We start from the raw sequence: 27,288 nt of genomic DNA, 5'->3' as shown, positions 1-27,288 counted from the left end.
CTCATCCCCTATTTGATGATGTTGGCTCTAGCTGGGATCCCCATTTTCTTCCTGGAAGTCTCCCTGGGGCAGTTTGCTAGTCAGGGGCCCGTGTCGGTCTGGAAAGCCATCCCCGCCTTGCAAGGTGAGCGGAGCAGGAGCCCGGCCCGGTTTTGGGGAGCATGACCTGCCCCCTCCCTCTCGCATGGCTTAAGCACCGCCGCCTCCTCTGCGCCCCCGCTCCGCAGCGCATCCGCATGCTACGGGCCCTCCCCCACCGTCTCCGCTGGTGTCTCGGCAGCGTTAGCGCGCAACTTGCGCGGTCCTTGCGGGCGGAGCCCGTTCTGGTGCGGGACGCGCTGTGTACCTGCGCCAGACCAAGCCCTTGCTTTGCAGCCGCCGGGACCTGCTGCGGTTCCCCTCCTCCGCCTGGCATTAATGGCGTTATTTTCCTCTCTCCCTCTCTCTCCTCTCAGGCTGCGGCATTGCAATGCTGATCATCTCCGTTCTAATAGCCATATATTACAATATTATTCTGTGCTACACGCTTTTCTACCTTTTTGCGTCCTTTGTACCCGTGCTACCTTGGGCTTCGTGTAACAACCCGTGGAACACGCCAGACTGTAAAGATAAAAACAAACTTTTGTTAGGTAAGTTGGAACAGGCTTTTTTTTTTTTTTTTTTTTTTTTTTTTTAAATTATTCTTATTATTCTTTGCGGACGTGGTGGGTTTCCAGAGCTTTCTCCTGCTCGGCTGCGCCCTTGGGAGATGCCAGAGGAGATTGCGGATGACTGTGGCTGGCCGAGGTTCCCAACCAGTCGCTTCCCAAAGCCACTTTGAAGTGATCTGCATCATATGGGTGCTCTCCCACTCCCGCCCCCCCCCCCCCCCTTTCCCTTTTATTTACGTTTTTCCTCATCAAGGATAAATTGGATTTTTCAACTGTAATGCTAAAAAAAGCCTGACTCTTTTTTTCCAAGTAAAACCTCTGTGTAAAGGAGGAAGCATGGAACGAAATGTTACAGCTGGCAGCCTCTGATTTCTGTCAAAGACAACTTCTTGGGCTTTAGCGAGGCTTATTTTTAATGAAAAAATACCCGAAAACCGTTTTTGCAAAATGCCCCAAACATGCCACGACCTGAAAAGCGTCATTTTACACCCAACACAAAGAAAATAAAAAAAAAAATCTAGGCAAGTTATTTTTGTCTTTCTTGCCTTCTTTTCCTAGATTCCTGTATTATTGGTGACCACCCAAAACTACAAATCAAGAACTCTACTTTCTGTATGAGTGCCTATCCAAACTTGACTATGGTTAACTTCACCAGTGAAGGAAACAAAACGTTTGTCAGTGGAAGTGAAGAATACTTCAAGTAAGATCTTTCTTTGTTTAGAGACGTTATATCAATCTTTCTCTAAAATCCACTGTACCAGACAACAAATCACTGTTTGGCAGACTAGAAATACAATAGTTAAGGACAGCAAATGATACCCATTTTTTATGCATAGGAATGATGAAAGCTAAATTTCAAATGCTGGATTATTTATGTCCTGTTCCTACAGTGCTTAGCGCAGCTGGGATGTTGGCCCACGCTTGGCATTTTTATCTACTACTGCAATGCAGATAAATAAAATAATACATGGTGAGAATCACTGGAACCTTCTAGAGAAACCACTGAGAGCACTGAAGCAAAAGGAAATAGTGTAGGAATTTGCACTGAATTACTGCCTATAGTTGCTGTAACTAATTTTTCTTTTTTTTTTTTTTTAATTTTTAATTTTTATTCTTAGATACTTTGTATTGAAGATTTCAGCAGGGATTGAATATCCTGGTGAGATTCGATGGCCCTTGGCACTCTCCCTCTTCCTAGCTTGGGTGATCGTATATGCCTCCCTTGCTAAAGGAATCAAGTCATCAGGAAAAGTAAGAAAAATATTTGTGAACGTACACTTGTAACAAAGCAGTGTGCTGCTTCAAGGGAATTGCACTCTTGTTTAAGGCAGTGAATTACTGAAAATTATTTTCAGTAAATGGCTAAGTATTAATGAAATGCCTTTTTCCTGTCTGTGTTTTCCTGTCCAGCCAAAACATTAAAAAAAAAGGATTATTTCAGCACAGCATTTGTTCCTTAATCTTCAGTAGTTTCCAATGAGCCCTTGAGCTGCGCGAGCAGTGAGATGGCAAAAAGGTGCCTTCAGCAGCCTTCCTTATTCTGTGTGGTGTTCATTAAAATTCTGCAATCACCTGACATTTCACTGTAATCAGGAGAATTGTGATGTAAATGGAGATGTTAAACAACATGTTTTAAAATCAGAACTGAACTTAAACTGGTTAATGGTGAGTGTGAGCAGTGATAGTGTGCATCCTGTCCTCCCAAATATTTGTGTGCCATCTATCTAAAACTCCTCCTTGCCGTAACCCGGCCCCTTGCTCCGTTTCTCCGACATCCTATGTCGTTCTCTCCCTTGCCCCTCAAATTTGCGGCTTGCTGCCATGCCTCCTAACTAGCAATGTCAAGAGGGAGCGTGTCCCCTCGTTGGCATGGGAGTACAGGCATACGCAGTGGTCCGGCAGCCGTCTGAGCAGAGAAATGCAGCTTTTTCTTTAGCAGCAGCTAAATAGTGTGTTTTTGTGAAACCTGCGGGAATGCAATATCGGAGACTTCTCTACCAATGCCACTGCAGTTAGCAGGCAGGTTAAAATGTTAGATGATGACATAAGATAAATCTAGCTTATTTACAAAGAGTAGGTTGAAAAAGATAAAAAAGCTGGAGAAAAATAACTAGATGTTTCCTGGGATAAAGATAGTGGCTATGCAGAGATGGTGGCTATGTAGAGATAGCTATGAATTTTCTAGAGCTGGGCACAGGGTTTCTGATTCCAAGCCATCCCTTGGCATCTAGAAGCTGACAACATCTTGGGAAGTAGCTTGGGAATTAGCAGAAAATCCAGAGACTCGGAGTACCAGGGGAAAGTTGAGTTTGGTGTTCCTCTCCCATCCCCTCCTCCCTTAGTGTGATAGGAAAAACTGTTTCATGAAAGGCTAGAGCCAAGAAACGGATCATGCACAGGATAACGTCTTGAGTTTGTATGTAGCAGTAGCTATTTCTTCAAGTGAGTCTTAGTGGCCAAGAAAAATATTGACTCTTTGGTGTCAGGGATAGAAAACCTTTATTTATGCATGGATGAGTTCAGTATATTCACTGCACAAAAATTCTTTGGGACAACTTCTTGAAACACCTCTTGAAACAGCAAAGAGAAAGTTGTGAAAGCAGCTCCAAAAGTCACTTAAGCTCAGAGGATTCTGGTCACCGTAAGATTCAGAGGTTAATGTGAAAAGGATTTGAAATGCTCTTGGGTAGAGTGTGCAGCTTAACTGGCTATAATCCAGCCATTTATTTCACTGCAGAGAGCTCTGCTCTGTACTAGGTAATTATTAAGACATTAAACACACAACCTCTTTTGTGTATTTAGACATCATGATGATTAGGTCTATCTGGATCGTTCTACTGACTGACTTTTTTTTTTTTTTTTTTTTTTGCATTGGGACCATAAATATTTTAATGGTGATATGTAATTATTGAGAGGCACAAACACGAATAAAAATTCCTTAGGATTAGTTAAATACAGAGAAGTACATAGAAGAAAGCAGAACTTTAAGTGGTATTTAAATAGCATTGCTCATTTCATTTCTACTGGGCTGTGTTAGATGACTCTGGGCAAGGATCAAAAGGCATATTTTCATTTAGCTGTAAATTCCCACTGTTACTCTCCAGACCTTCTTTCCTGCTTCTTCTTCCCCTCTCTCTAGAATCCCAGCTCTCACCTCTGTTGTTGTTGATATTATTCCTGCTTCCAACGGCAAAAAGAGCTGTAAAATTTTAGATTTCCTGGGAAATAACCCTGTTGTCTTCCTAGTTTTATCCCCTGGTGATTGTCTCTGAGACAGAGTAATTCCTTTCTTCAGGCAATAGTGTAGCATGTTCATATTTTCCCCTCTCTTCTTAGGGATCCAAATAAGCCCTTTGAATAATCCTTTTTTTTTTTTTTTTTTTGGTCTGTCCAGGTGGTGTACTTTACAGCTACGTTCCCCTATGTAGTTCTCATCATTCTTCTTATAAGAGGAGTAACTCTACCTGGAGCTGGAGCTGGAATTTGGTACTTCATCACACCAAAGTGGGAGAAGCTAATTGATGCTATGGTGGGCTTACTATTGCACTTGTAACTCTGCTAGGGTGAACAATCCATACGGATTTCTTAACGTCTGTTGCAAGCATTTTCTCCGTGCAGAGGCTATATTGTCATCTGTGGAAACTTGTTCTTCATCTCACGTGGAGTGTTGTTGCAATGAATGTTTCTTATTTGTGTGCACATTTTTTACTTATATTATTATAGATATGGTATTTACTTCGTGTTTAATATTTCACCTGAATCTCTGAGTAGGTGCATTTGGAAAATAGGGAGTTAAAAAGGAAGCACAGATTTTCATACACTGGTGTCTGTCGGATGCTGCCTCGGCTTGAACAAACACATGAAGCTTTTAATGGGTAACATAATAAACTTCTTTGCATTTCTTGAGAAATGCTCTGAGTAGGTCATTTGCTTATTGAGCAAAGATTGTTCTGAATAAGTATCTGAGACATTAGATTAAAGAAAATCAAATTATACATCCTAATCTAACTCCTGATAGCACACATACTGACACAGAATAGCTGTGATCATTGTCCTACCTGCATTGTAAGAAACCAGGCTACTCGCTGTGTGGGAGAGGACAGACCAGGCTACTCGCTGTGTAGGAGAGGACAGAATTAAGGGTCTGGGTACCTGGCTTTGCTCTTCAAGCATTGACTATATGAGATGAAGCTTCAGCTCTGCTGCCTCGCTCATGATTTCAACTGATTTCTAAAAGGCCATCTGTTGCCAATGAAGCCAGTAAAACATGTTCCAAAAATACACGTGGATTTGTGTCTGTGTAGACGTAAATGCACCCATGGATTTGGGTGACATCGCAGGTGAGCTCCCGTGTGCTGGTCTTGGGTGTCTTGAGGCAGGAATCTGTAGACTGAACTGAAGCCTGAGGTGAGAGTTACAATTCAGAGTCATTTCTTTAGAAATTTTAGAGGGATTTTTACATCAGGAAACACCTCAGGAAATTTACTGGGTTTTGTTTGTGGTTTTTGTTGATGTCCTGTCCTCCACACACACCCCCGCCCCCCCAAAGAATTTTTTCCTCTATCAATAGCGGTGTGATATCACACCGATAGATCGATAATTAAAGCTGAAAACAATTTCCTGGATGAATTGTGCAGATCTTAATTTCCTTCATATCCTCTGCAATAATGGATATTTGGATCCTTTGGTGATGGGAGTATTAAATCTTTTGCAAACAATACAGAAATTAATTTTGCATTAAATATGAGCATTTTTGGATCCCACATTGTGCAATAAAGGAGGTGAGAACTGCTGCCTTTTGCAAAATGGGGCTGTCTGAAGACACTAAGTATCTGTATAACCCCGGGTAAGTGTTCCATAATATTCAGGCAAGCTTCTGTTTTCAAGTTTCTTGGCAGTGTAACACAAATTAATAGCTGTGTATTATACTCAATTCGATGGAGGATTGGCTGCTTGCTGGCTGGTAATTTTTAAAGTAGCGTTTAAATAATATCTTAAACCTGGATAGTGTGCGTGTATAGGTACACCTGTCTGTGCGTGTACGTGTATCTCCACTTCTGCACTGTGGACTTGGGTGGAAAATCAGACTTTGTAGGAAAGCTCGTAAATAGAAATACCAATGCTTTGAACATTTTGCAAGTGATAAGTAAGACCAACTCCTTTGAAATTCCAGGCAATTTAGGAATTTTTTACATAAATGCACTTCAGGCTTTGAAGAACTTTGTTACAGACCAAACAATGATGTTTGGTTGTTTTGGGTTTTTTGTTTGTTTGTTTTTTGAGAGATTTAGCTAAGCATGTCTTTTCTTCTGATGGGAGGAAACAGAGCTGTTTAGGTATGAGGACCCAAACTTAGGCTGTGCTGCTTGATGTACACCTAATGATAGACATTTCCCCTGATTTTAATGTAATCTCATTCGTAAGGAGCACATCAAGCAACACTGAGGTTCTTACTCTTATGACGAAGATAAAGTATTACTTAGCACCACCGGCAGATAAACCATCAGTACTTGATGCAGATTTTTCCTCTTGATTTGTATTTTCTTTGTCGAATGTGTTTCAACTGATAGGTATCAAGCAATATAGTCTGAATATTTGTGCCTTCCATACACAGCAAAGGTGATGCTGTCATTTTGTATGGGCTCAACAAGACCAGTACTCCTCATCAGATGGGCACTATGTATTTTGGGGAAGGATTTTGCTTTTAAATGTTCAATTAACATCCGTTGCTCTAAAGTTAATTTTAACTACTTATGCGTTACTGATCTTTCTAACACTCTTTCCTGAAGCCAATGCTGTTTTCTCTCCTGTCTATCTTGCTTAGGTTTGGAAGGATGCTGCCACTCAGATTTTCTTCTCCTTGTCTGCAGCATGGGGAGGTCTGATTACTCTTTCTTCTTACAACAAATTTCATAATAATTGCTACAGGTATGTGAGAGTGAAACCCATCAGTCTTATTAAAGAAGTCTTGTCCAAAACCAGTCATCTTCCAACTTGCAGAAATCTGCTTTGAAAGACCTTCCTCTCTTCTTGTGTGGGTTTTTTGTTTGTTTTGTTTGTTTCTTTAATCTTTTTTTGGTTTTGTGTATTGTGTCTTCTGCTCAGGTCCTAATCTACCAGTCTCAAGATGAGCCATAGGCTTATTGTAGTTCCTATTGGCTCTTCATTTTTCAGAATCAACAGGTTTAGGTGGAAAGGCAACCTGGGAAGCTGTCAACAGCTGTGAGCAGTGCTATGAACCCGTGCCAGTTGGCAGCCTCTGCTGAAGAACAACCCCTGTGTAGAACGGGCTGAAGTTTGCGGTTGAGACACATGTGGAAGTTTAACGTGCAATTTCCATATATGTAATTCTTGTCTCTCCTAAATGTTGTTATTTTTTTCTGATTACTTTTAGTGTAGTTTTACACGTATAAAGTTATTTCAAGTTGTGACATTTAAAATCGCTTTTGTTCTGGTGGCATGGTACAGGTTTTCATCAACAAGCATGCCAGATAAATGTCTGCAGGTGGAAAAACCCAAAGCAAATGGCATTTGTAGAATGCCTCACTGCTATTTTATTGTCTTTAAAGCCAATCTTGTTTCTACTGAAGCAAACCTTTACTGACTGCTGCCGTGACAGAGGTGCTGATTCAGGACAGCCAAGGGGATGCTTAAAAACTTGCCTGAATCAAGACTTTAAAGCACACGCTCCTTGGGATTTGAACTCCTATATCCTATAACTTCTAAGCACTGTATTCAGAATACTTACCTTTAAAAGGAAATGTGGATCAGGATTTTAAAAAGGAATTTCAAAAACATTTCCTGCTAGTGTTCAAAAGTACTATAATTAACCTAAAATACGGATGAATAAGTAACAGTGTTGCATACGCAGTAATTCCCACTCAGCAATCCTTTGGGTTCTATTTGTGAAAATGCTTGTACTGGGCTTTGATTTTTTTTTTTTTTTAAATGAATGAATACGTACAGAATATTAGGGCAAAAAGTGGGAGAAGCATCATGCTATCTTTCTGCATTGATTTAGCAATATTTTGCCAAGTTCGGAAAATGTTAATGAACATTTTGAATGAAATATATGGTAATGAAGTATAAAAATCTTACAGGTCTAATACTAAGTACATGCTTTATCTATGTTAGAAAGGGATATGGAACGTTGAAGCAGAAATAATTAGCAAAGCTTAGTTGCTCCTTTTTAATTTTACAACACATCTTGAATACTGAAATGAAGCATGACTATTTTATCTTTCAATTTTTATATTCGTTACATTCTAATACTGTAGATAAAATTGTAGTTTTCAGTTACATATTCATTTTAAACATCGTTAAATAATCTATAATTGCAGTGAATTTACATAAATTCACTTCATAATGCATACTTAAAATATTTTACCTAAAACTTACCTGAGTTTTGGAAGAAGATTTTGACACATGATGATTCCAAACAGACCATTGTCTTTTTTTGTTTCTTTTTTTTTTTTTTTTCCTGTAGACCTGAAGAATTAACCTAATCATTCCTGTTAAGAGATGTTCTGTTAGAGATTCCAGAAGTTTGCAGCTCAGTGAGGTTCTTGACAGCTTTTCAGGTTATATTTTGTTGTGTTCCTGACAAATGAATAGCAGTAGGAATAAGCAATTTTAGCCAACTTAAAAAACAACAGCAACAACCCCACATTTGAAGTGACTTATTTGTTCCTAAACTGTAGTAGTTTAAGGGCAAGTTTTCTGGACACACAAGACTGTGATAATGATGGATGGGGATCACGAGGGCTGGTTTCCTGTCAAGTCACATGTACTTACCCACTACAGTATGACATTCAGGTCTGGACTTCTTGAGATTCTCTTAACAACAACAAGAGAAAATTGTGCCAGGGAATCCTCTGCAGATGGGCAGGCATTTCAGTGAGTGCTGCAAGGTACAAAAAGCTTAACTCTGAAATTTTGCCTATAAATACAAGAAAGATACAGGATAAAAATTGTCTTGCCTGGACAGTGGTGCTTAGTCCAAATGTAATATAGTGATCCTCATCAGACAAAGAGTAAAACACCACATTACAGATCGTGTCGTCATTGCTACCTTCTTCAGAGACGCCAAGAGCAGAAATGCTCATCCTCCTGCTTGGCCTGTGGCTTTCTGTATAGCACGTGGGTGACGGAAACTTGCACACCTGATTCCTGGCAGTGTTGTGAAGACTTCTGTCACCTCTGATCAGCATCAAATGTACCTGATATGCGTACAAGTGTACCTTTGTCAGCGTTGCCACGGGATCTGTGTGCTCATGAGAGAGACTCCTTAACTGTGTACACACACACCCCTTCTTCCTTGTATGTGTTACAACAAGGTGACGTGGCTTCTTGTGTTTTCTTTTCAGGGACACGTTGATAGTCACGTGTACCAACAGTGCCACAAGTATATTTGCAGGCTTTGTCATCTTCTCAGTTATTGGCTTCATGGCAAATGAGCTCAAAGTGAATATCGAAGCTGTGGCAGACCAAGGTAGGGTATGCTACCGTTTCATTACTTAGGCACCTGGTGACACCTTCAGCTCTATTATTAATGATGACATTGACATTGGAGGTGTGAATAAGGGCTTCAAGCTGAAGCGGATTAGTAAACCACTTGTAGGCGTTTCTGTGTGGGAGAAGGTACACTGAGAAGTCAAGATATTACTTGAAGATACCTTATCACTCGTTTGGTAAGAGAAAGAAGCAATCTGAGACTCATTTCAAATCTTTATGTAAATGACTGATGGGAGTTAGGGTGAGATGTCTCCTTCGCATAGTGTAAGCGATCACCGGCCTTCTTGTTTGTCTCTGCTGCTGCTTGTCAAGTCTTCTTCAAGGTAAAAGGTGTCCGTGATGGTTGGGAGTCGTGGATGAGAGGGTGGCGGGCTTTGTGATGTGGGGAGTGAGAGAAATATGGTGTGAGAGGTGGATTGAGCTTCTGAACTGTGGAAAGTAAGGAGCTGCCTCCATGGGGAAGTAAAAAGTTTCTGAAGAACTGATTAGAAGGTCTTGGTTAGTGAAGCGAGATGGTTACAAGCGGGGATCTGAAAGGTCTTAATTGGTAGAGCTGAATGTGAGGGAGAAGAGTCTGACTGATGGACGAATCGGTGCTGTCGTGTATCATTTGGTATGACGTGGCAGGAGATAGGAAGGGAGGCGTTTTGGGGGTAAGATCCAGCGAAATTTAAAGGGTTGTAAAATTCAGAGGGGATTATAGAGGGATAGTTGTTGCCATAGTCCAGTTCTACATTTTCTGCGCAATGTGCAGCACTTCAGCTCTCAGCCAACCAACTCCCAGATCTTTAAGACCATTTCAGACTGTATTAAAAAGACAAATTTGTAATAATTTTGTAATAACATATTTATGATTCCCCCACCATAGCTGTTTCTGTGAGCACGTGAGGGTGTTAAGTGGATTGTGTTAGCTTTCAACACGATACAGTCATTTCCAGGAGCTGAAGAGAACTGATTCGTGTCTCTCTCTCAGACATGGGGACGGTTCCCAATGTTATTTCCCCCCAACCCATGATAGCACAGAGCAAGAGGAGGGTCTGAACAGGAGAAGGACTGATGAATTCAAAAAGTGAATGTCACGGACTTATGGCTTCTATACCTGACGTGTCTCACTGTCCGCGTTAAATGTGAAGACGCTAAACATTTTTCTGACAGGTTTATTGTGTGGATAAATACAATGCCACAAGCTGCTATATGCAGCCTAAGGTACCTGACTGAGCATCGTGATTCAGAAATTGCAGCAGTGACAACAGGGAATAGAAATCAAGATGACTTTCCATAGACTTTGTATGGTATTATTCATAGATTGTTCTGCACAACTTGGGTATGAAGGTTAACGTGCATTTAGCAATGTCGTGGGAGCTAAGTGGAAAGCAGACATCACGAGCTGGGCACACAGAAATCCTGCAGCTGTAGGAACAAGAGCTGGTGAAGCAGGTGAAGCATTCTTTATTTTTTCTTGAAAAAGTACCTTTTCTCGGAATTCTAATGTTTCTAATTGTTTATTAGAAACCAGCTACTACAAGTTAAAGGAGGACAACAGAGAAGGGAACAAAGTCTTGCTGCTGGTTAAGGAGAAGTAAAGGCTCTTAGTTTCCTTTTGCTTATTCCTTCTCTGTAAACTGAAACATGGCTAATCCCACAGACTTTGCAGTACTTCTGACCTCAGAGATGCAAATAAAGCTGCCAGGCCACGTGCAATTTCTGCAGCTCCTTCGCTTGGTACGTGGCAGCCCAGACATTGAAGTGAGAGGAAGCTAGTAAGCTGCGGTTGTCACAAGGAGTTAGCTAGTCTGGGGCTTGCACCAGTTGAGCCGTGGTGTGATGGGCTGCTAACCGGGCTGCAGATTCAGCTGGGGGTTCTGAGGGAAGAATTCCATAGGATGGGCAGCTGGCAAGCTGTTTCTTGATAGCAAGTCATTGGGGATACTGCACTTGCAAGCTAATGCAATCTTGATTCAGTCTTCAGTGCCTTGTCTCTTCTTTTTGGTCCTGCCAGTCATGTAAGTGGGAGCAGAAAAGTTTCATTCTTGTCCCTGTTTTCTGGCTGGATTAGACCGTTATGTTTGGGAAAACTCCATGCGAGGCCAGGTGTTTTAGGAGTAATGTTTCCATTAATCTTTTTACCTCCATCCTGAAACAAATAACAACCAAAACCCCCAACCCTGCAATCCAAACGTCACTGCAGTCACTGAAATTATTGTAAGGAGTTAGGTTCAAATCCTGCTCAGAGAAGCCGTGCCCGAGTGAAGCTGCAGTGGAAGCTCCGAAGGGCTGGACAGAAGGGGACATGGAGAGACATAGCTGTTAGGGGTGCTGGAGGAAACGCTTGGTTCAGCTGGTTCATCTCCCTGGAGATGACACAATACTTAGCGCAGTGGATGGCAATCCCGTTTCTGTTGAGTGCTTGTTGGCGGTCTTTGAGTGAGCGACTAGTCGCAGGCTGGAGCGCTCTCTGTTCCCAGCTGTTTCAGCAGCTGTTCCAGGGGATGTGAAAAAAAAGCCGTCTCAAGACAGTCTCGTTGTAGGGCTGTCAGTGCATTTGTAAGAACCCTTTCAGGCCATTTGAAAATGTTTCACGAGGGTGAGGCTTCACTGCTCTCTGTGGCGGGGGAAACAAAATTTAGTCACATAATAGAAGAGGGCAGTACCGTAGGAAGAGAGGGAAGATTGGGGATAGTTGCAGACTGAGTTAGACATTGATTTAACAGAATTAACAAGCAGACTCAGCAAGTGGGGAGAAGAGCCAGCCCTTGTCTCTGCCTACCTTTTCTTCCTTCTGAAGTTCATTTCTTTATTTTGAAGTTTCTTTATTCTGAAGTTTCATTTCACAGTGAAGGAGAAAACAGCAAAAATGATGATGATATCCATTCAGGTTTTTAAAACCTTGAATGAAATTGTTAATGGCAATGAAAAGGGATTTTTTTTCCCCTTATGACTCTGAATCTGAAGTATTTTTTTTCATTTAGAATCTTCCTTTCAGGAAAAACTCAGGGACCTGATGAGCAAATCAAACTCTGTTCACGGAGGGAAAGACAGGACAATCTATTTTCGTTCTTCTCTCTCAGTTTGATTAAGAACATACTGCAGTTGAAAAATTGTAGTAATGTAAAATGAAAGTTCAAGGTCACTTGACTTGTTTTTTGTTTAAACGCATATAAAACCTTTGGAGTTTTCCTGGCTTTAATAGCCGTTTAGAAGAGTTCATATCCCTCTAAATCTCTGAAGATGGAGAGGATGGAGCCAGCCTCCCTGTGACCATTTACCTGTGCTTGGATGCTCCCTGGCACATGATATCTTGGAGAGTTATGAGGGGCCGAGAGGGAGAGATGTGCACTTTGATATTCTATAATTAAACTTTTCCTAAAAGTGTGATTAATGGGAACTCATTATTCCAAGACTTTAATTAAACTCCTACGTGCAGGAAGCTAGTGCAAACAGAGCTCTTATCTCTAATAGTCAAGAAGAAATCTTTAATCAAGAGATGAAAGCACGTGTTCATGAATACATAGTAGTTCTACATGCACCTTCCTATTCCAAAAAGCCATTTTTCTGAGCACAGCACATTTTAAAGGCAGCAGCACTTAATGAGTCATGTACAGTGTTTTTTTCTTTTTTCTTTTTTTACAATGTTGTTAACTCTCGTATTTGTCTTTTGTTCCAAACACTTCACAAACCGCCCATGGAGATTATTACACATGCTACTGAAACCGCGTGGTTTTTCTGAGTATGTGAGAGAGTCACGGTCCTCTCTCAAACAGAAACGGTGTGGGGAGCCATAAGAACTGGGATCCGATAATCCAGATTAGAAATGGCCAGGACAGAGTGAGTTTGGAGCCCTTTCTTGTGGGCATGGGTCATGGAATCGGCACAACTTGGCTTTAATTTGTGTCTTGCCCAACAGGAAACATCCTTCAGGGCACTTGAAGCGGGCCCTCTTTCGGCTGGGATAAATCAAGAAGTGCCATCCACTGTAATGCTACCACCACATTCCTGCAGCTCTTTCTCCAAGGCAAATCTAAGCATAGTTGTAAAAAATATTTTTAATTTACAGTCAATAAAAAATATGCCCAAGATATCAAACCAACAAAGAAAGGAAAATTCCTGGTTAAGGCTCCTCCTTATTTTTTTCTGCTGCGCTTCATTTCAGAATTTCTTGTGGGGTTTTTTTTTTTTTTAGATTCATGGTAGTTATTACCTTGTGTCTGGTATCAGCTCTGTGCGTTTGTTGTGTTCTCTCCTGCTCATTTGACTGCGTGCTGATGAGTTAAAGAAGAGTATTTTCTTTTCCGTTCATCCCTGTCGTACTGAGGTGTGGGCGACTGCTATGTTGATTTAAGGCTGGGATGCTAATTGGCAGGGACAGTGGCAGGAATTTGATCACAGGGCAGGAAAGAAACGTAGCTGCAGTACAGGATATCTGTTTATTTTTTGTATTGGATCAGTATATTAGTATACTGGCTAAATATGTATTCTGCAGCTTGGAAAGTAGGAGAGGATGAGTGTTTTGAAACTTAGAGTCAAAATGGAAATTAATCATGTGAGGTTAAATTCTGTAATAGTTAAATCTTTCTGTAAATAGGCGAGACTGAATCCGATCTTTTTTCTTTTATCAAGCAAAGTAATATTGTATTTTACTTTGAAACGTGACTCTTCACGTCTCCCCATTCCGTTCAGTCAACAATGTTAATGCGATGCAAGATACCGCAACCTCTATTTTTGTCATTTCTAGGTCCTGGAATTGCTTTTGTGGTTTACCCAGAAGCCTTAACTCGGCTTCCCCTCTCTCCGTTCTGGGCTATAATATTCTTTTTGATGCTTCTGACGCTTGGATTGGACACTATGGTAAACTGCTTTTGTTTCTCCTTCTTTTCCTCTTGCTTTTCCTGTTGATTTGTTTGGAGGACCATGAGATTACTCGCTATTTTCCATGTGGTCAGCGAACCTTTTTGTAAAAAGGGGAATAAAGTAAGGCCATCAATGCTGAAATCATTTGGGGGAAGCTCTGGCGTTGACAACTGAACATTTACCACCTTGGATTTGAAATACCGTCTCTCATATTCCAATACATCCGGTTGGACCATTTTGTGTATGTTTTGCACACTGAAATGAATCCTTTTATTTTGTCTTTCAGTTTGCCACTATTGAGACTATAGTGACCTCCGTTTCGGATGAGTTCCCCAAATACTTACGTACGCACAAGGCACTGTTCACTCTTGGGTGCTGCATCTCCTTTTTCATCATGGGATTTCCTATGATCACTCAGGTAATAATATTGTCTTTGAGCATCGCTGTCTGTCCCCAGTCCCCCTCTGGTGGCCGTTCTCCTCCTGCACAAGTTACAAAAAGATTAAGCTGAATTCTGCCTCATGTGCAAAGATACCGGGTGAGCCTGAAAGTCTCTTTTCTTTTTTTTTTCCTTTTTTTTTTTTTTTCCCCAATGCATGCTCTGAGATGTATTGAAAAGACTTTGCTGTTCAAATCTTTGAGAATCAGATTTTTAAAATTCATCCCTTGCCAAACATGTCCAAAGTACTCATGTAAGCTAGGTATTCATTTAAAAAAAAAAAAAAATTAATGTCATATAAACATGCATAGCAGTTTTGGGTGCCTTCCCTCCCAGATTAGATATATACTAATAGTCTTGGCAAACTGTGGAGTTCATAATGAAATTCTCATCTGCCGTTAATAGTCTTCAGTGTCTTTTGTCCACTAATTCCTCCAGCATTACAAACTCTCAGTAATTTCAAGAGGAGGCGCACAAAATCTATTTTACTATTATATTCATCCTTTCCACCCCTTTTTCTTTCTTTCCTCTCATCTCATCACCTACCAGCTGAATTGTGCTGTTTTAAAGCCTAGGATGGATCCAGTGCTTCCTCTACTTGCTTCCCAACCGCTGCCCTGAAGACAGGGCATTAAATCCTTTCCAAAGAGATGAACTGGACGGATTATTACGATATCCCTGGTTTGAATGGTGATATGGCTTTTGATGCAGTGTTAAGTGGTTAGAGACATTGCTGGTGGATGGTTTGGTCGCAGTTCAGTCCTTTATCTGAAAGGTGTATTGATTTTAGGAAACTAAAATTTCCCAAGGTGTGTTAGTTACCAGACTCAGATGTATCCTCTGCTTTTTTTCTTGTTGGATTTGACATTCGTTCAGCCAGAAGGAAGAAACTATAGTGCGGCATGACCCTGTGTCCGGTCAATGTTTGGATGCTTACTTGGGATAGAGTCTCCTGCGTCCTGCTCCTGTCTGTTTTGCCTGCCTTAGCACCAGTTAGAGTTGTAACCCGGGTGAAAAGAGACACCAGCTATTTGCCACAAGTAATGGCTCTTTTATCGTTTTTTTTTTTCTTTAGGGTGGAATGTATATGTTACAACTTGTGGACACTTACGCAGCTTCTTACTCTCTTGTCATCATTGCCATTTTTGAGCTTGTTGGAGTTTCCTATATATATGGTAAGAAAAATATTGTTATTGGACAGCCTACATCAAAGTTACATTTTAGCATATGGTAAAGTAGCTGGTAATGTGAAATTCTTAAGGAAAGGAGTAACACTTTTTTAAAAAAAAAAAAAGCCTCAGAATTCCCTTATTTTGAATGGAAGCATAATGGGATTTCATTACTATAGGATTCCTTTAAATACATGTATTCAAAAGACTTTCATATAGTCTAATTTCCTTTTCCCACCAATAGCTTTGAAGCCAATGCTTAGAGACGAGTGTAAGAACAGAACAAGCATTTAGGGACACTTCTCCAGGGACTCTTTCACACTCCAACAGTTTTAGGATCAGAGACTTCCTGAGCCAGAAGTGGTACCTTTGCATTTAACAACCTTTGAAGGATTTATTTTCCGTGTACACATCCAGCCTTCCCTTTAGCCCATCTGTCCATAACACAGAATCAAGATTATGCAGCTACTCAGACTGACTACGCATAGCGACAACACCAGTTATATGGATCCATGTTGACGTACATTAAATTATGAGGAAGATCCTCAGCTGGTATAAAGCGGTGTGATTACCTTGATGCTACTGCAGCTCCATCAACTGATACCAGCTGATGGTTTGCTCCCAAACTTGTCCAGTGCTTTCAGGAGACTGATTCTTGGAAATGTGTGATCTCAAATGGTAGTGGTAGGAAATGTGAAGATCTCCCCACATAACAGATGATTAATTTATGGCTGGAGTGTGGTGGTGCCACTTAAGACCTGCCTTCAAAAGCAAAGGAAGATCTGAATCTTGGTGTTAAAGATGGCAAAGATAAGGCTATTTCTGCTGTTGCTGTGAGCAGGAATGAATTATATATTTTGTATCAGCTAGGCATAAACTAGTTGCAAGATGTGCTGTTGAAGGCACGTATATAGCGGCATGACCTTAGGCTCTTGTCCTGTCCACTGGATACCTAGATCTACCTACGTTGTGGGGTCCATGCTGTAATATAAACACATTAAAAAATCATAAGTAATTCAAAACACGCAGAATTTGTTGCTCTTGCTTGAGAAATGAATGTTATAGACAGGACAGGGAATCATCTCTCCCTTGTTTTCTCTAATTTCATGGAAATATAGAAGTGTATTTTATCTCCACTGATATCCAATCCAGTGAGCAGGCCTGAGTGGTTGTAAGCTAAGTCAGATAGGACCTAGAGAGGAAATGTTATGGAATACAATGGAAAAAGTCAAAACGCTAAGAGAAAAGTTGATTTAGACCAATCATGTTTTGGTTGATCAAAATGCTTGTTGTTTTTTATGCCCCTGAAATGTAAGTATTTCAATTAGAGTTGGTTTAGAAGTGTAATCTCTGTGAGTGAAATTACATTGATAACTGCTATCAGCTTTACATTCAACCAGTCTTCTCAAAGGACCTGAGTGTAATGCTCTGTGATATCTCCTGAAGTCAAGAGATGGATTTTGAGGCATTATTTAGCAGAACTCCTGGTTTGAAAATCAATGTTGGCAAGTTGTGCCGTTGCTGTGTGCTTCCGTTTCCATGAAGACGCGCAAGGTTTGCCCGTTCCCTCCCGCCAGTTACCACCAGATTTGGCATTTACGCTTTCCCGTGGAAACACCACCGGGCACGCGTCGTCTCAGACATTGGCGCCTGGTTATCGTACTGACCAATTTCCCAGGTTTCCTAAAATCGATACAATTCCATAAGGGATGACGAGTGGGAATGCTCAAGAGGAGTACAAGGGTTTGTTGGGTGGTTTTTTCCTTTCTTCTTCCTCATCGGTTTGCTGAGAGCATGCTGAACAACGCTGTGCTAAAGCACTAGATGTCGTCACTCTTCCTGGCCAGCAGTACCTACAGCATCACCTGGTCTGTGCCAAAAAGATTGCCCCCTTTAAAGCCATTGCCATCAGTGTGCTAGATAAAATTTCCCTGCTTAAAATATTTTTAAATAACCCCCAAACTACTTATATCTGTAGAATTTCTGTGTTCTGTATGTTTTGAAATAAGGATGAAGGTAAATAGGGAGCAAACACTGGCTCTGTTCCTCCTCTGAACACTGTGTGGCAGAAGCACTGCAAACCTGCCTTTGTGGAACAACATTTTATTAGGCTTGTAAGCAAAATTGCTCTGGCTAGTGCCTGCTTTGCCCAGCAAATTCGGTATCCCTTAAAAGGCTGAGTTTTATGAAAAACATAAAATAACGCAGAAATATTATAGCACTGCAAAGGAAGGACTTGAATACAAGATAATTTTTTTTTTTTTTTTTTTTTTTTTTTTTAGTTACATATTACTTTAATGTAATGAGACTTAGAAAAGATCTGCTGGTTATGAATCATTCTTTCCATGTTTTCTGTGCCAACTGATTGTTAACCAACAGATGTTAGTAAAGCCTTTGATATAAATTATTTCAAGTTCATTCCCTGGAATTAACCTTTTGCTAGACTGAAGAACTGCCAGTCCTTTACGTGAAAAAGGAAAGATTTATTTTACAATCGTTATCCACTTGACTAATGTATCATAGCTACTTCCACTGCATTAAAACTACTTTTCTAAGGACTGTTCATAGGAATACAGCTTGTATATTCGTGATTTGCACATTGTAAATACAAGTGAAGCTGCTGCTCTTGTTATACTCCTTCAAGCAGTGCTTAAAATTGGCATAATATATTTTTAAGCTCTGACAATTGCTGTTTTATGCTCCACTGACACCTTTCTCTGTGTACATGTCCTCTTCATAGCGAGCAGGTTGGCACAACAGTGGCAGGTGCTTTTATGATGAGATAAATCTGTCTGTAGTTCTTGTAACATGTTCTGCTTGCTGAGCTTGTTGAGATTTTTAAATTAAAAAGCGACACACTTGGTTATTTCCTTGCAATCGTTTATTTTTCAGTAGAGTCAGTGCTACCTAATCCAGTCAAATGATGTTTTTTGTTTCACATGCTGGTATAGATGTTTGTTCTCCAGTTGTTTAGATTATGATGCATGATTGGTAAAGAATAGCTTAGAGCTGCAGGTATTAATTTAATCATCAGCAAAATTCCCACCGTTGCATTTTGTAACATGAAGCTAAATACAAAGATTCTTGTGCTTGAGCGAAAGACTGTTGGAAACTGGAAATGTATGACCTTTAACTTTATTCGTACTCCTTCTAGCTCTGTTTTTCCACAGTCTGTTGTTGGGAAGATTCGTTGTCCGAGCAAGCGGTAACTGCTGCAGTGTATTTGTAGAAAGTGTTAGTAATTCTGAATGTTCTACTTGTAGCAGAATATTGAAGTAGTTGTGTATCTCAGTTTGTATTCTCCTTTTTAATGGATTTTCTATCTGCAGCACTTATGAATACATCGTTCTACTTTAGAGAGTGGAAATTGTGATATGGAATATCGTGTACTGTTTATTTCCCAAAGTTATTCAGGCGGCCTGAGTGATCTGAGAGGGAGATCAGATATACTGAGATTTAATTGGCATTCTGTTAACTAAAGCATCCTTTGCGTTTGTCTGTGGAACTTGACGAACCTATTGTCAGTCTTTCACTGGGAAAGAGATGAGTACTGTCTAATCCCTGTATCTGTTTACATGCATTTGACTCCTGAACTGCTAATATTTAAAAGTGCCTGAGGCTGGGAATATCTACTGACAGTTCCTAGAAGGAACTAAATTTTTTAGTTGGAGTTTCAAACAAATCTGTGCAGATTTGCATGAAGCTTGCATAAAATTTGGAGGCAGAAGCCCCTGGTAACCATCCAGTTAGGTATTCCTCCTTTGCAGCAGCAAGCATGGCTGAAGCAGAGACACTTGGACGAGCTTTAAACTTTGTGCAAAGACTCTTCGGCCCATACTTTGTGCTGCTGCAATTAGTTTAAAACTAGTTTTGTTCTCATCACAGCGCGCTGCAGGGATGGCTGCTGTGTGAGCAGCTCCCGAGCAGCTCACTGCAGATGGTACGTTGAACCGCAATAAGCGTGTAAATAAAACACGGGGGCAAATCACTCGGTCGTAGCACAGATCTGCTTTCGGGTCCATAACACAGTGGCGCTGGGGGTTAGGCTCGGTCCAGGCGTACAAAGCTCTATTACAACATGGAGCAGCACACGATGAGTCAGACAGGTGCTGAAGTACGGGGATTCCATGGGTCGTAAAAATTACGTGTATTTTACAGAAAATAGAAGAGGTTTTCTGAAGAAGACCGTTTGCTGTAGTCAGTGAAAAAGAGAAAAAGAGGGAGAGAAATTACAGTTACAGAAAAAAAATGACATCTGGGTCACCTTGGGTTAGCTTTCTAAGCTTACATCCGCTGCAGGTTGTAATTTTCCCCTCCCTTAAATACAGTTTTTGCAATACCATCTTCTTTAATTTCTGGATTTTTCTTCTCTATTTCTTCTCATAACACAGTTTTTTAGCTTTTCTCTGACATGCTATCTGCCTGAACTGGCTTACTTTGTGCTCACCCTCTGAGCCCCTTTAGGGCTGCCCAGCACCATCTAGCCCTGCTGCTTTCTCCGAGGTGCATCAGAAGACACTGAATAATGAACCGTTGCTATTTTTTACCTTCTTAAATCTTGGAACAGTCAGGTGGATAGATTTATTTCTCTTTTATATCGACAGGAAGGCTTCAAAATTAGGTGGATCAAGCCTGGGGATTATCCCTTCTTCTATTCAGCAGCTGCAGTGGCTGGCTATAAGGACAATGAGAACATAAAGCAGTTTATTACTTTTGCTCTGAGTATTTCTTCCTTACTCGGTGACTTCTCTCCAATATTTAAGCTTCTTCCCTGTCCCCACATCATAAAAGTTAGGCTAAAAGCTCCAGAATAATGCTTCGTAAAATTTAAATGACAGAGACGATCACCTGCTTTATTAGATAAAATTGGCCCAAATTTGAAAGGTTTGTGTGATGGGTGAGCTCAGCCTTGGACCCCAGACCTCCCTCCTCTTAGTGTCATTAGAAAAGCTGGAACAAATTTCAATTTTGTTTTAATTACTGTTGCAGGGCAATAATAGCTGCTGGGCCAGCAGCCCTTTCCCGCGGCATGGCCAGGGAGATAGCTGCGGAGATGGCTGATATCCCATTTTCCAATCTTGCCTTTTTTATTAACTCAAGTAACTTTATTGTTGGGATCAATACAACAATCTGAAGAATTAACATGTCAGTCGATCTGTTTGTTCAAACAACATCGAATATAACTTAAAATATTTACAGGTGCTCTCTAATAATTCTAAGTATTGCTTACACATCAGTTGAAAAATACCAGGACGTTACCGGTTTCAGTGCGAAGCGATACAGTTTGCACCCTGGTCACGTAGCAGGAATAGAGAAGCTCAGATATTGTCTGTGCTGAGACAGCTATACAGGTATTAATAAGGTTCATCTTCACAGGGAAATATAACAAGCATCCACATAATTGCAGCTAACCAGTACATACTGTTAGTGCTTTAACCCGAAACACACTGAACGCTTAATCTCTATGTAAAAAGCTCAATTTTACTTTAATCCTTACGAAGTAAATATTTGATTAGAATGGTTTCCACCGTAATAGTCTCATTTTTTACTCTGTGGTTAGAGCCTCCGTTGAAGTTTTCAACCAACAAGTCAGAGGTTTTTTTGTAATTAGACACAAGGGAGATAACAAGAGCTATGTAGCAAATTGCAGCTGGTTTCTTTCACACCTAATTGCATGTACGTTTGCTATTTACAGGATTGCAAAGATTTTGTGAAGATATAGAAATGATGATTGGATTCCAGCCAAGTAAATTCTGGAGAGTCTGTTGGGCATTTGTGACACCAACTATTTTAACAGTGAGCAAAAAAAATTTTTTAGTGTCTTCTTCAAAGAGTTTTGTTGTTGTTTCTTCATCATTCATGGTGTTTCTGACTGGTAGTAATTAGATCTTGGATGCAGATACCCAGACACACGCATACATGTGTTCTTGTGCGTGTAGTAGAAAAAACAGAGCATAAATAATGGTATTTTTGGTAGAGACAAAGCATTTTGGGAAAGACATAGCACTTTGCTGCTATGTCGGCCTTTCCCTGTCTGTGCAAAATGCTGGTATAGCATACCATTATGTACTGGCAGTTTTGATTATCATATATATGTGTGTGTGTGTAATATATAGGTATGTATACATACACATAGAGAGGGAGAGGAAATCACACGATCCCTCTGCCTGTCCTCAGGTTGAGCTAGGGAACTCGTTTTATTGAGTCATAAACTAACCTGAGACACGTGCTTTGTGGAAAGGCTTATGTGGAAATTTGAGTGACAAAGTTTTAACTGCAGAGGTGGAGATATTTTTGCAAAGGTGGAAATAGTTACGTTCTCGATAACCAATACAAATCCCTTCAGTTTCAGGAAAAAAAAGGGGGGGGAAAAAGCAAAAAAAAGGGAAAAAAGAAAAAAAGAAAAAAGGAAGAAAAAAGAAAAAGAAAGAAAAAGAGACAAAGAAAGAAAAAGAAACAAGAGGAAAAAAAAGAAAAAAAAAGAAAAAAAAGAAAAAAAGAAAAAAAAAGATAACAAAAGGAAAAAAGTAACTTTTGTTTCCAAACCCTTCGAAGTGGCTCGGGGGCCGGGACTGGGTGCTCGCCCCTCCGCACCCGGCTGGCCGGAGCCCCCGGGGACGGGTCCCGGCAGCGCGGCCGAGGCGGCGCTTCCCCACCGGCACCGGCAGGTGGCGCTGTGCGACAGCGGCAGGCAGCGCGCGGCCCGGCCCGGCCGGGGGCGGGGCATTGACCTGCTGAGGTGGGTTCAGCGTGGGGCTTCCGGTGGCAAAGGCGGCCGTGGTTTGCTTAGTTTTGTGGGATTCTTTCTCTCTCTTTCTTTCTTTCTCTTCCTCTTAAATTTTACTTTATTTGTATTTCCATCCCAAAACCTGGACTGACGCTTTACTTCAAATTTAGATCTCCTTTTAGTCCAAAAGCTGGCACGTTCTCAATTTCACCATTGCTACGCCTGGTTTTTTCAAGTCCAACAGTGAAAGTATAATGACTACATCTACATTTACTCTCTAGCGCTCTAATACAGTGTTTCCTTTACATTTTTAACCTAAGTACAGACAGAATCCTTAATTGTGTATCGTGTTTTGGCACAAGAATGGAATAATTCTTTCAGCCATTTCAAAACCCCTCAGCTTGATGAGTCACTATGAAACCACCGAGCCTTCTTTCGCCATTATTTTATGTTTGAGAGCGCATACTTCAGCCTGAAATTCCTTAAACCTGGACCAGAGGTGCGGCAAGGTTATCAGTATTTTGTGTAGGGGTTTAGAAACTCATAATTTCATAGCAGTGCTAAATAATTTCTACCAGTATTCATAGAAGTTTAGGTACAAGATAAAAGTTACTAGAATTTCTGAAAGGGCTGGCATTTTGAAACAGTAAGTATGGCGTCAGCTGGGTAGGGTGAAGAAGCAAAATGGTGACTAAGAGTCCTTCGCAATCGCTTCTTCCAGAGAAGTTATATTTCAGCTCATCTGCTGGGAAGTTCCTATTTGTGCTGTTCTTTAGCACAGTGTAAGTGTTGGTCAATTTTATTATTTCTGGGGAGGAGAAAAAAAAAAAGGCTCTGGATAACGTTAGTAACTTCTTTTTGGTATTGTTAATTCAGGAATGAGGTGTTTTTTTTTTTTTTTTCAAAAACAATTGAGTTTTTGCAGACAGGAATGCACGTGTGAAGGGACTTGTGAGTTTTGGTGAGCTCAACCAAATCCTGAGTTCCAAGGAAAAGAAATTTTCTATGATGAGACCAATTTCTCCAACAGGCATAATGAAGATACTCTACTTTCCCAGATAGAATTTCTTTATTGCTGTGCGTGAAAAACAGGTAGATCTGTCTTACCTGTCTAAAGGCAACTATTATTTTATTGTGACAATATACAGGTATAGTTTACAAATCCTTTTTTAAAAGTTTGAAGACGTAGCCTAGTTTAATCTATAGTATTAGCTTAACATAAATGGCAATACATTTTATCTTTTGGTGACCTTGTTAAAAATTAAGGTGTGTGCACATGAGTTTTTTATATCTCTTTTTTTTTTTTCCCCCCTTCCTTCCAATGGCTGTTTTCAAGATGCTGCCTTAGACCTGTTGTTACACTTCTGAAGGGAATTGTAAGGCTTTTCTGCAAGTTGCTCGGTTCCTTTACTGATCAGACTTGCACTTTTAGCTACTGCCAGTAACCACAACCAGGGAATAGGAAATTATGTTTTCTCTTAAGGAAAGCAAATCTGGAAAGCAAACAAGGTCAGTTCAAACTTGCATGTTGTGTTGCTGTTCCCTCAAAATGTAATATTTAGTGAACTTAGGGTGAGAAATAAATTGACACCGATCAGTCGTAATTCAATTTTTATGCAACGGAAACAGACAAAGCAAAACCAAGCCATACATTCTCTTCTGTTATTGCCTCTGTAAAGCTAATATTTGATACATTTGGATAGTCTAATATTAGACTTTCAATTACTCCACATCTCTGGAAATAAACCTGATCATTTTTATACGTGCCTTCACCTAGTTACACTGCTATAAATCTTCTGTGCGCAATTATTGCGAGCACAGGCATTTCCCAAAAGTTGCTGTATTATGCACAAATGTAAGCAGATGTATTGCTGTTCATACACTAAGTGAAATGGAGTAACTTAGCATAATCATATTAGGTAAAACTGCCAATAGACCATGTAATAAAGCATGTTACTCGAGGGGCAAGATCCTAATTTCCATTCTTCTGGCATAAATACAGTGATTTTTGTGGGATTTTGCAAGATTTCCATGAAACTCATTAGATTCAGACTCTGACCTGTTTATTACGGGTTGTGCGAGCGCCTTGCCTTAGGTGTATGTACTTTTATCTGTATTCCATACATACAGTCTCTGTGTGTGGGTACCTACCGTTTGTTGCCTAGCAGGCTTGTTTTGCTTATTCCAACATTTGTTTTCTTTCCTTCTTTCCAGTTTATTCTTTGCTTCAGTTTTTACCAATGGGAACCAATGACTTACGGAGCTTACCACTATCCAGGCTGGTCCATGGTGCTTGGATGGCTGATGCTGGCCTGCTCAGTTATCTGGATCCCAGTTATGTTTGTGATAAAAATGCATCTAGCCCCAGGCAAATTTATAGAGGTAATGCTTCTGTCTTTTTTGCTGTTTAAAAAATACGGTCGCTGGAGACTCTTATATTTTACATTGATTTCTGTGATACTGAATGTCTGATAGCGCTAAGATTACTTTCTGGTAAGCTAGTTATTGTGTTGCAAAGAGATGCTCAGTTGATTTAAAATGCAGACCCTCTATTCCCTGTTCCTCAACAGAACGTTCCTAAATTGTTAAGTGATTGCCTTTATGACAACTAGAAGGAGTTACAAATTTCATAAGCCCTGGGACGGCGTTACTGAGAGAAAGTTGCTCTCCTAGCTTTGTTGGCCTTTTTGCCAAAGCAGCGTGTAGTTGTAGGAAGCATCGACTGCTGGTGCGTATCGTGTCGCAGCGAGCCCGGCATTCAGTGCTAGGAGACGTCAATCAGGAGTCGCGGAGTGCGAGATGGTCGGGTACCTGAGTCATCCGGGACGCGCTCCGGGAGGTTGTGCCACTTGGTGAAGTTCAGGAATGAGATGTATGAAAAGACCTCACGCTCTACAGCTCAAACTACTCGTTATAATACTTAGCTGGCAATCTTTCTTTTCCCCCTTTTTCATCTCTTTATTCTTCTTGAATAAGCTGATCCTCTCTGGCTCCTGGGCTTAAAAAAATTCCAGGGGGCACTTTACTTTTATGCTACTTTTGTTTATTTTGCAAATCAGATTCCTGCCGCTTGCCCCCGCCGTTCCAGAAACGTGGCAGTCCCCTTCTGCTCCCTGTCTCTGTGCCCTGGCCCTGCCTGCCACCCCTGCTGCCACCTGCCACCACCGCTCCCCGGCTGTTCCCACCCCGCTGGCTCCTCAGTTCCTCACAAGGCGCGCTACAGCAATGTCGTTCTCATGTCAGCATTTCATCTCTTCGTTGCCTTCACCTTGTCTTCTGAAGAAGTTCAATGCTCTTATTTTTGGCCTTTGAGGCTTTTTCAGTTCTGCCCTCTCCTCGCATCGTGCTGCTTGCGCTGCTCCCTCCTCGGGATAAGGGAGAGACGCTCGCCTCCCCTTTTCATAGTCGTTTTTGCAGTTCAGCTCTTTGGCAAAACCCATCGGGGCCGTTATACGCCTCAAAAATGAAAAGGAGAGAAAATGTTCTATAATAGAATAATCATTTTGGTCTCTCAATGTGTCACACTACACATGCCAAAGAAAAAAGACCCTGCTTTTCAGCTTCGCACAGAGCAAAAGAATTTAATATTAGGTGGTGGGACACCCTAGGGAGAGCATCCAAGCACACGGTTGGCACTAGACAGCGAGGCCACTTGTCCAAAGGGCCATTCAGCCCTTGCGCAGAGCACGTTGGAGAGCACAGGTCAGGAGACAACGGGTCCTATTGGAAATGAGCTAATGTCACATTAAACTTACTTGTTCATCATCTCATGAGTTTCTCTCACAGAGAAAAATTGTGCTGCTTCAAATATTCTAACTTATAGGTGTAGTACTGGCACGTATATTACTGCAAAAATAGGATGCTCTCCTTACTGTCCCTCTAGTAGTGCACGCAAAGAAACGCCAAAAAGTTGGATCTGTTTTGAAGGAGCTTTTGCTGAAGCTATTTCAGCTGTAGCCCGGTATTTCCTGAATACTGAGTCTACTGCATAAAATTATTATGGTTGATTTGGGAGGTAAGAGTTGCAAGCTGGTAATTAAGCAGAGATTAAAATAACTGATATAGAGGTCTGATTCACTTTATTAGGTAATAAACATATAATTGTTCCCTCTTAAGTCATCAGAAATATGTTTTCTTTCCTTTTTATCTGTAAATGTGCCAATCAAATAATATATTCTAATAAAGAAATCAGTGGAAATATTAGATTTTTGTTGTTTGCCCGGTTAACATTCTTCTCTTTCTTTTTTTTTTTTTTCCTGCAGATAGAAATGAAACATTTTGTCATCTCAAAATTAAAACCTTTGTTCATTCATAGCAATGTACTTCTTTTTGGTCATTTGTATACTTTTGGGAAATATGCTAAACAGAAATCCAATTATTTTAATGCAGTCACCCACCGCTTAGACCATTGGGCTAAGTAATTGTGCACATGTCCTTCAGTAAGTGAGCCTCGCAATCTGTAGCAGTGGTTCTGAGCTCCCCTCGTATGGAGCGGGGGAGAATGCATAATTAAAATCTGGGCACTTTATCCTCTATTAATCTTGCAAACTTTGTGCAAAACAAACACTGAGCAGTGGAGCGTTGCAGGGCCATCATCAATAATCTCAAATGAGCCTATCCTCATTTCTTCTGCATTGTAATTCTGCTCCGTAACTTCAAATGAGACTCTCTTTTCTTTCCCCCACGTTGCAGCGTCTCAAGTTGGTGTGCTCTCCACAGCCTGACTGGGGTCCGTTTTTGGCCAAGCACCGTGGTGAACGTTACATGAATATGATTGATCCACTGGGAACCTCTTCCCTGGGACTTAAACTGCCAGTGAAGGATATAGAACTGGGGACCCAATGCTAATAATTATTACGTGGGTGGCAATAACATTGTCAGCCTTTTCCGATCTTTTATTTTTTCATTTTGTTTCCCCACAGTTTCTTCTTTTCTTTTTCG

General features: G+C 40.7%; 1 protein-coding gene across 1 annotated transcript; it reads left to right on the top strand.

The window, feature by feature from the left end:
* SLC6A5 (solute carrier family 6 member 5) lies at positions 1-27,288 on the top strand. The gene is made up of 13 exons (XM_075755365.1): positions 1-124; positions 456-629; positions 1,209-1,350; positions 1,769-1,901; positions 4,045-4,179; positions 6,475-6,578; positions 9,017-9,141; positions 13,897-14,009; positions 14,299-14,430; positions 15,527-15,626; positions 21,316-21,416; positions 24,562-24,729; positions 27,040-27,288. Exons 1-13 carry the CDS (start codon positions 16-18, stop codon positions 27,193-27,195), a joined length of 1,692 nt encoding a protein of 563 aa, XP_075611480.1. The 5' UTR covers positions 1-15; the 3' UTR covers positions 27,196-27,288.

This window comes from Balearica regulorum, chromosome 5, assembly GCF_011004875.1.
Source record: "Balearica regulorum gibbericeps isolate bBalReg1 chromosome 5, bBalReg1.pri, whole genome shotgun sequence".
NCBI classification, from domain to species: Eukaryota; Metazoa; Chordata; class Aves; order Gruiformes; family Gruidae; genus Balearica; species Balearica regulorum.
This window is presented reverse-complemented; position numbering and strand designations above follow the sequence as displayed.

Bases quoted from the DNA above. Each gene is read 5' to 3' on its own strand.
- SLC6A5 (XM_075755365.1), top strand. From the start codon at position 16: ATGATGTTGGCTCTAGCTGGGATCCCCATTTTCTTCCTGGAAGTCTCC. The intron at 1,902-4,044 runs GTAAGAAAAATA...TGGTCTGTCCAG, and splicing joins GAATCAAGTCATCAGGAAAA to GTGGTGTACTTTACAGCTAC. The intron at 9,142-13,896 runs GTAGGGTATGCT...TGTCATTTCTAG, and splicing joins CGAAGCTGTGGCAGACCAAG to GTCCTGGAATTGCTTTTGTG.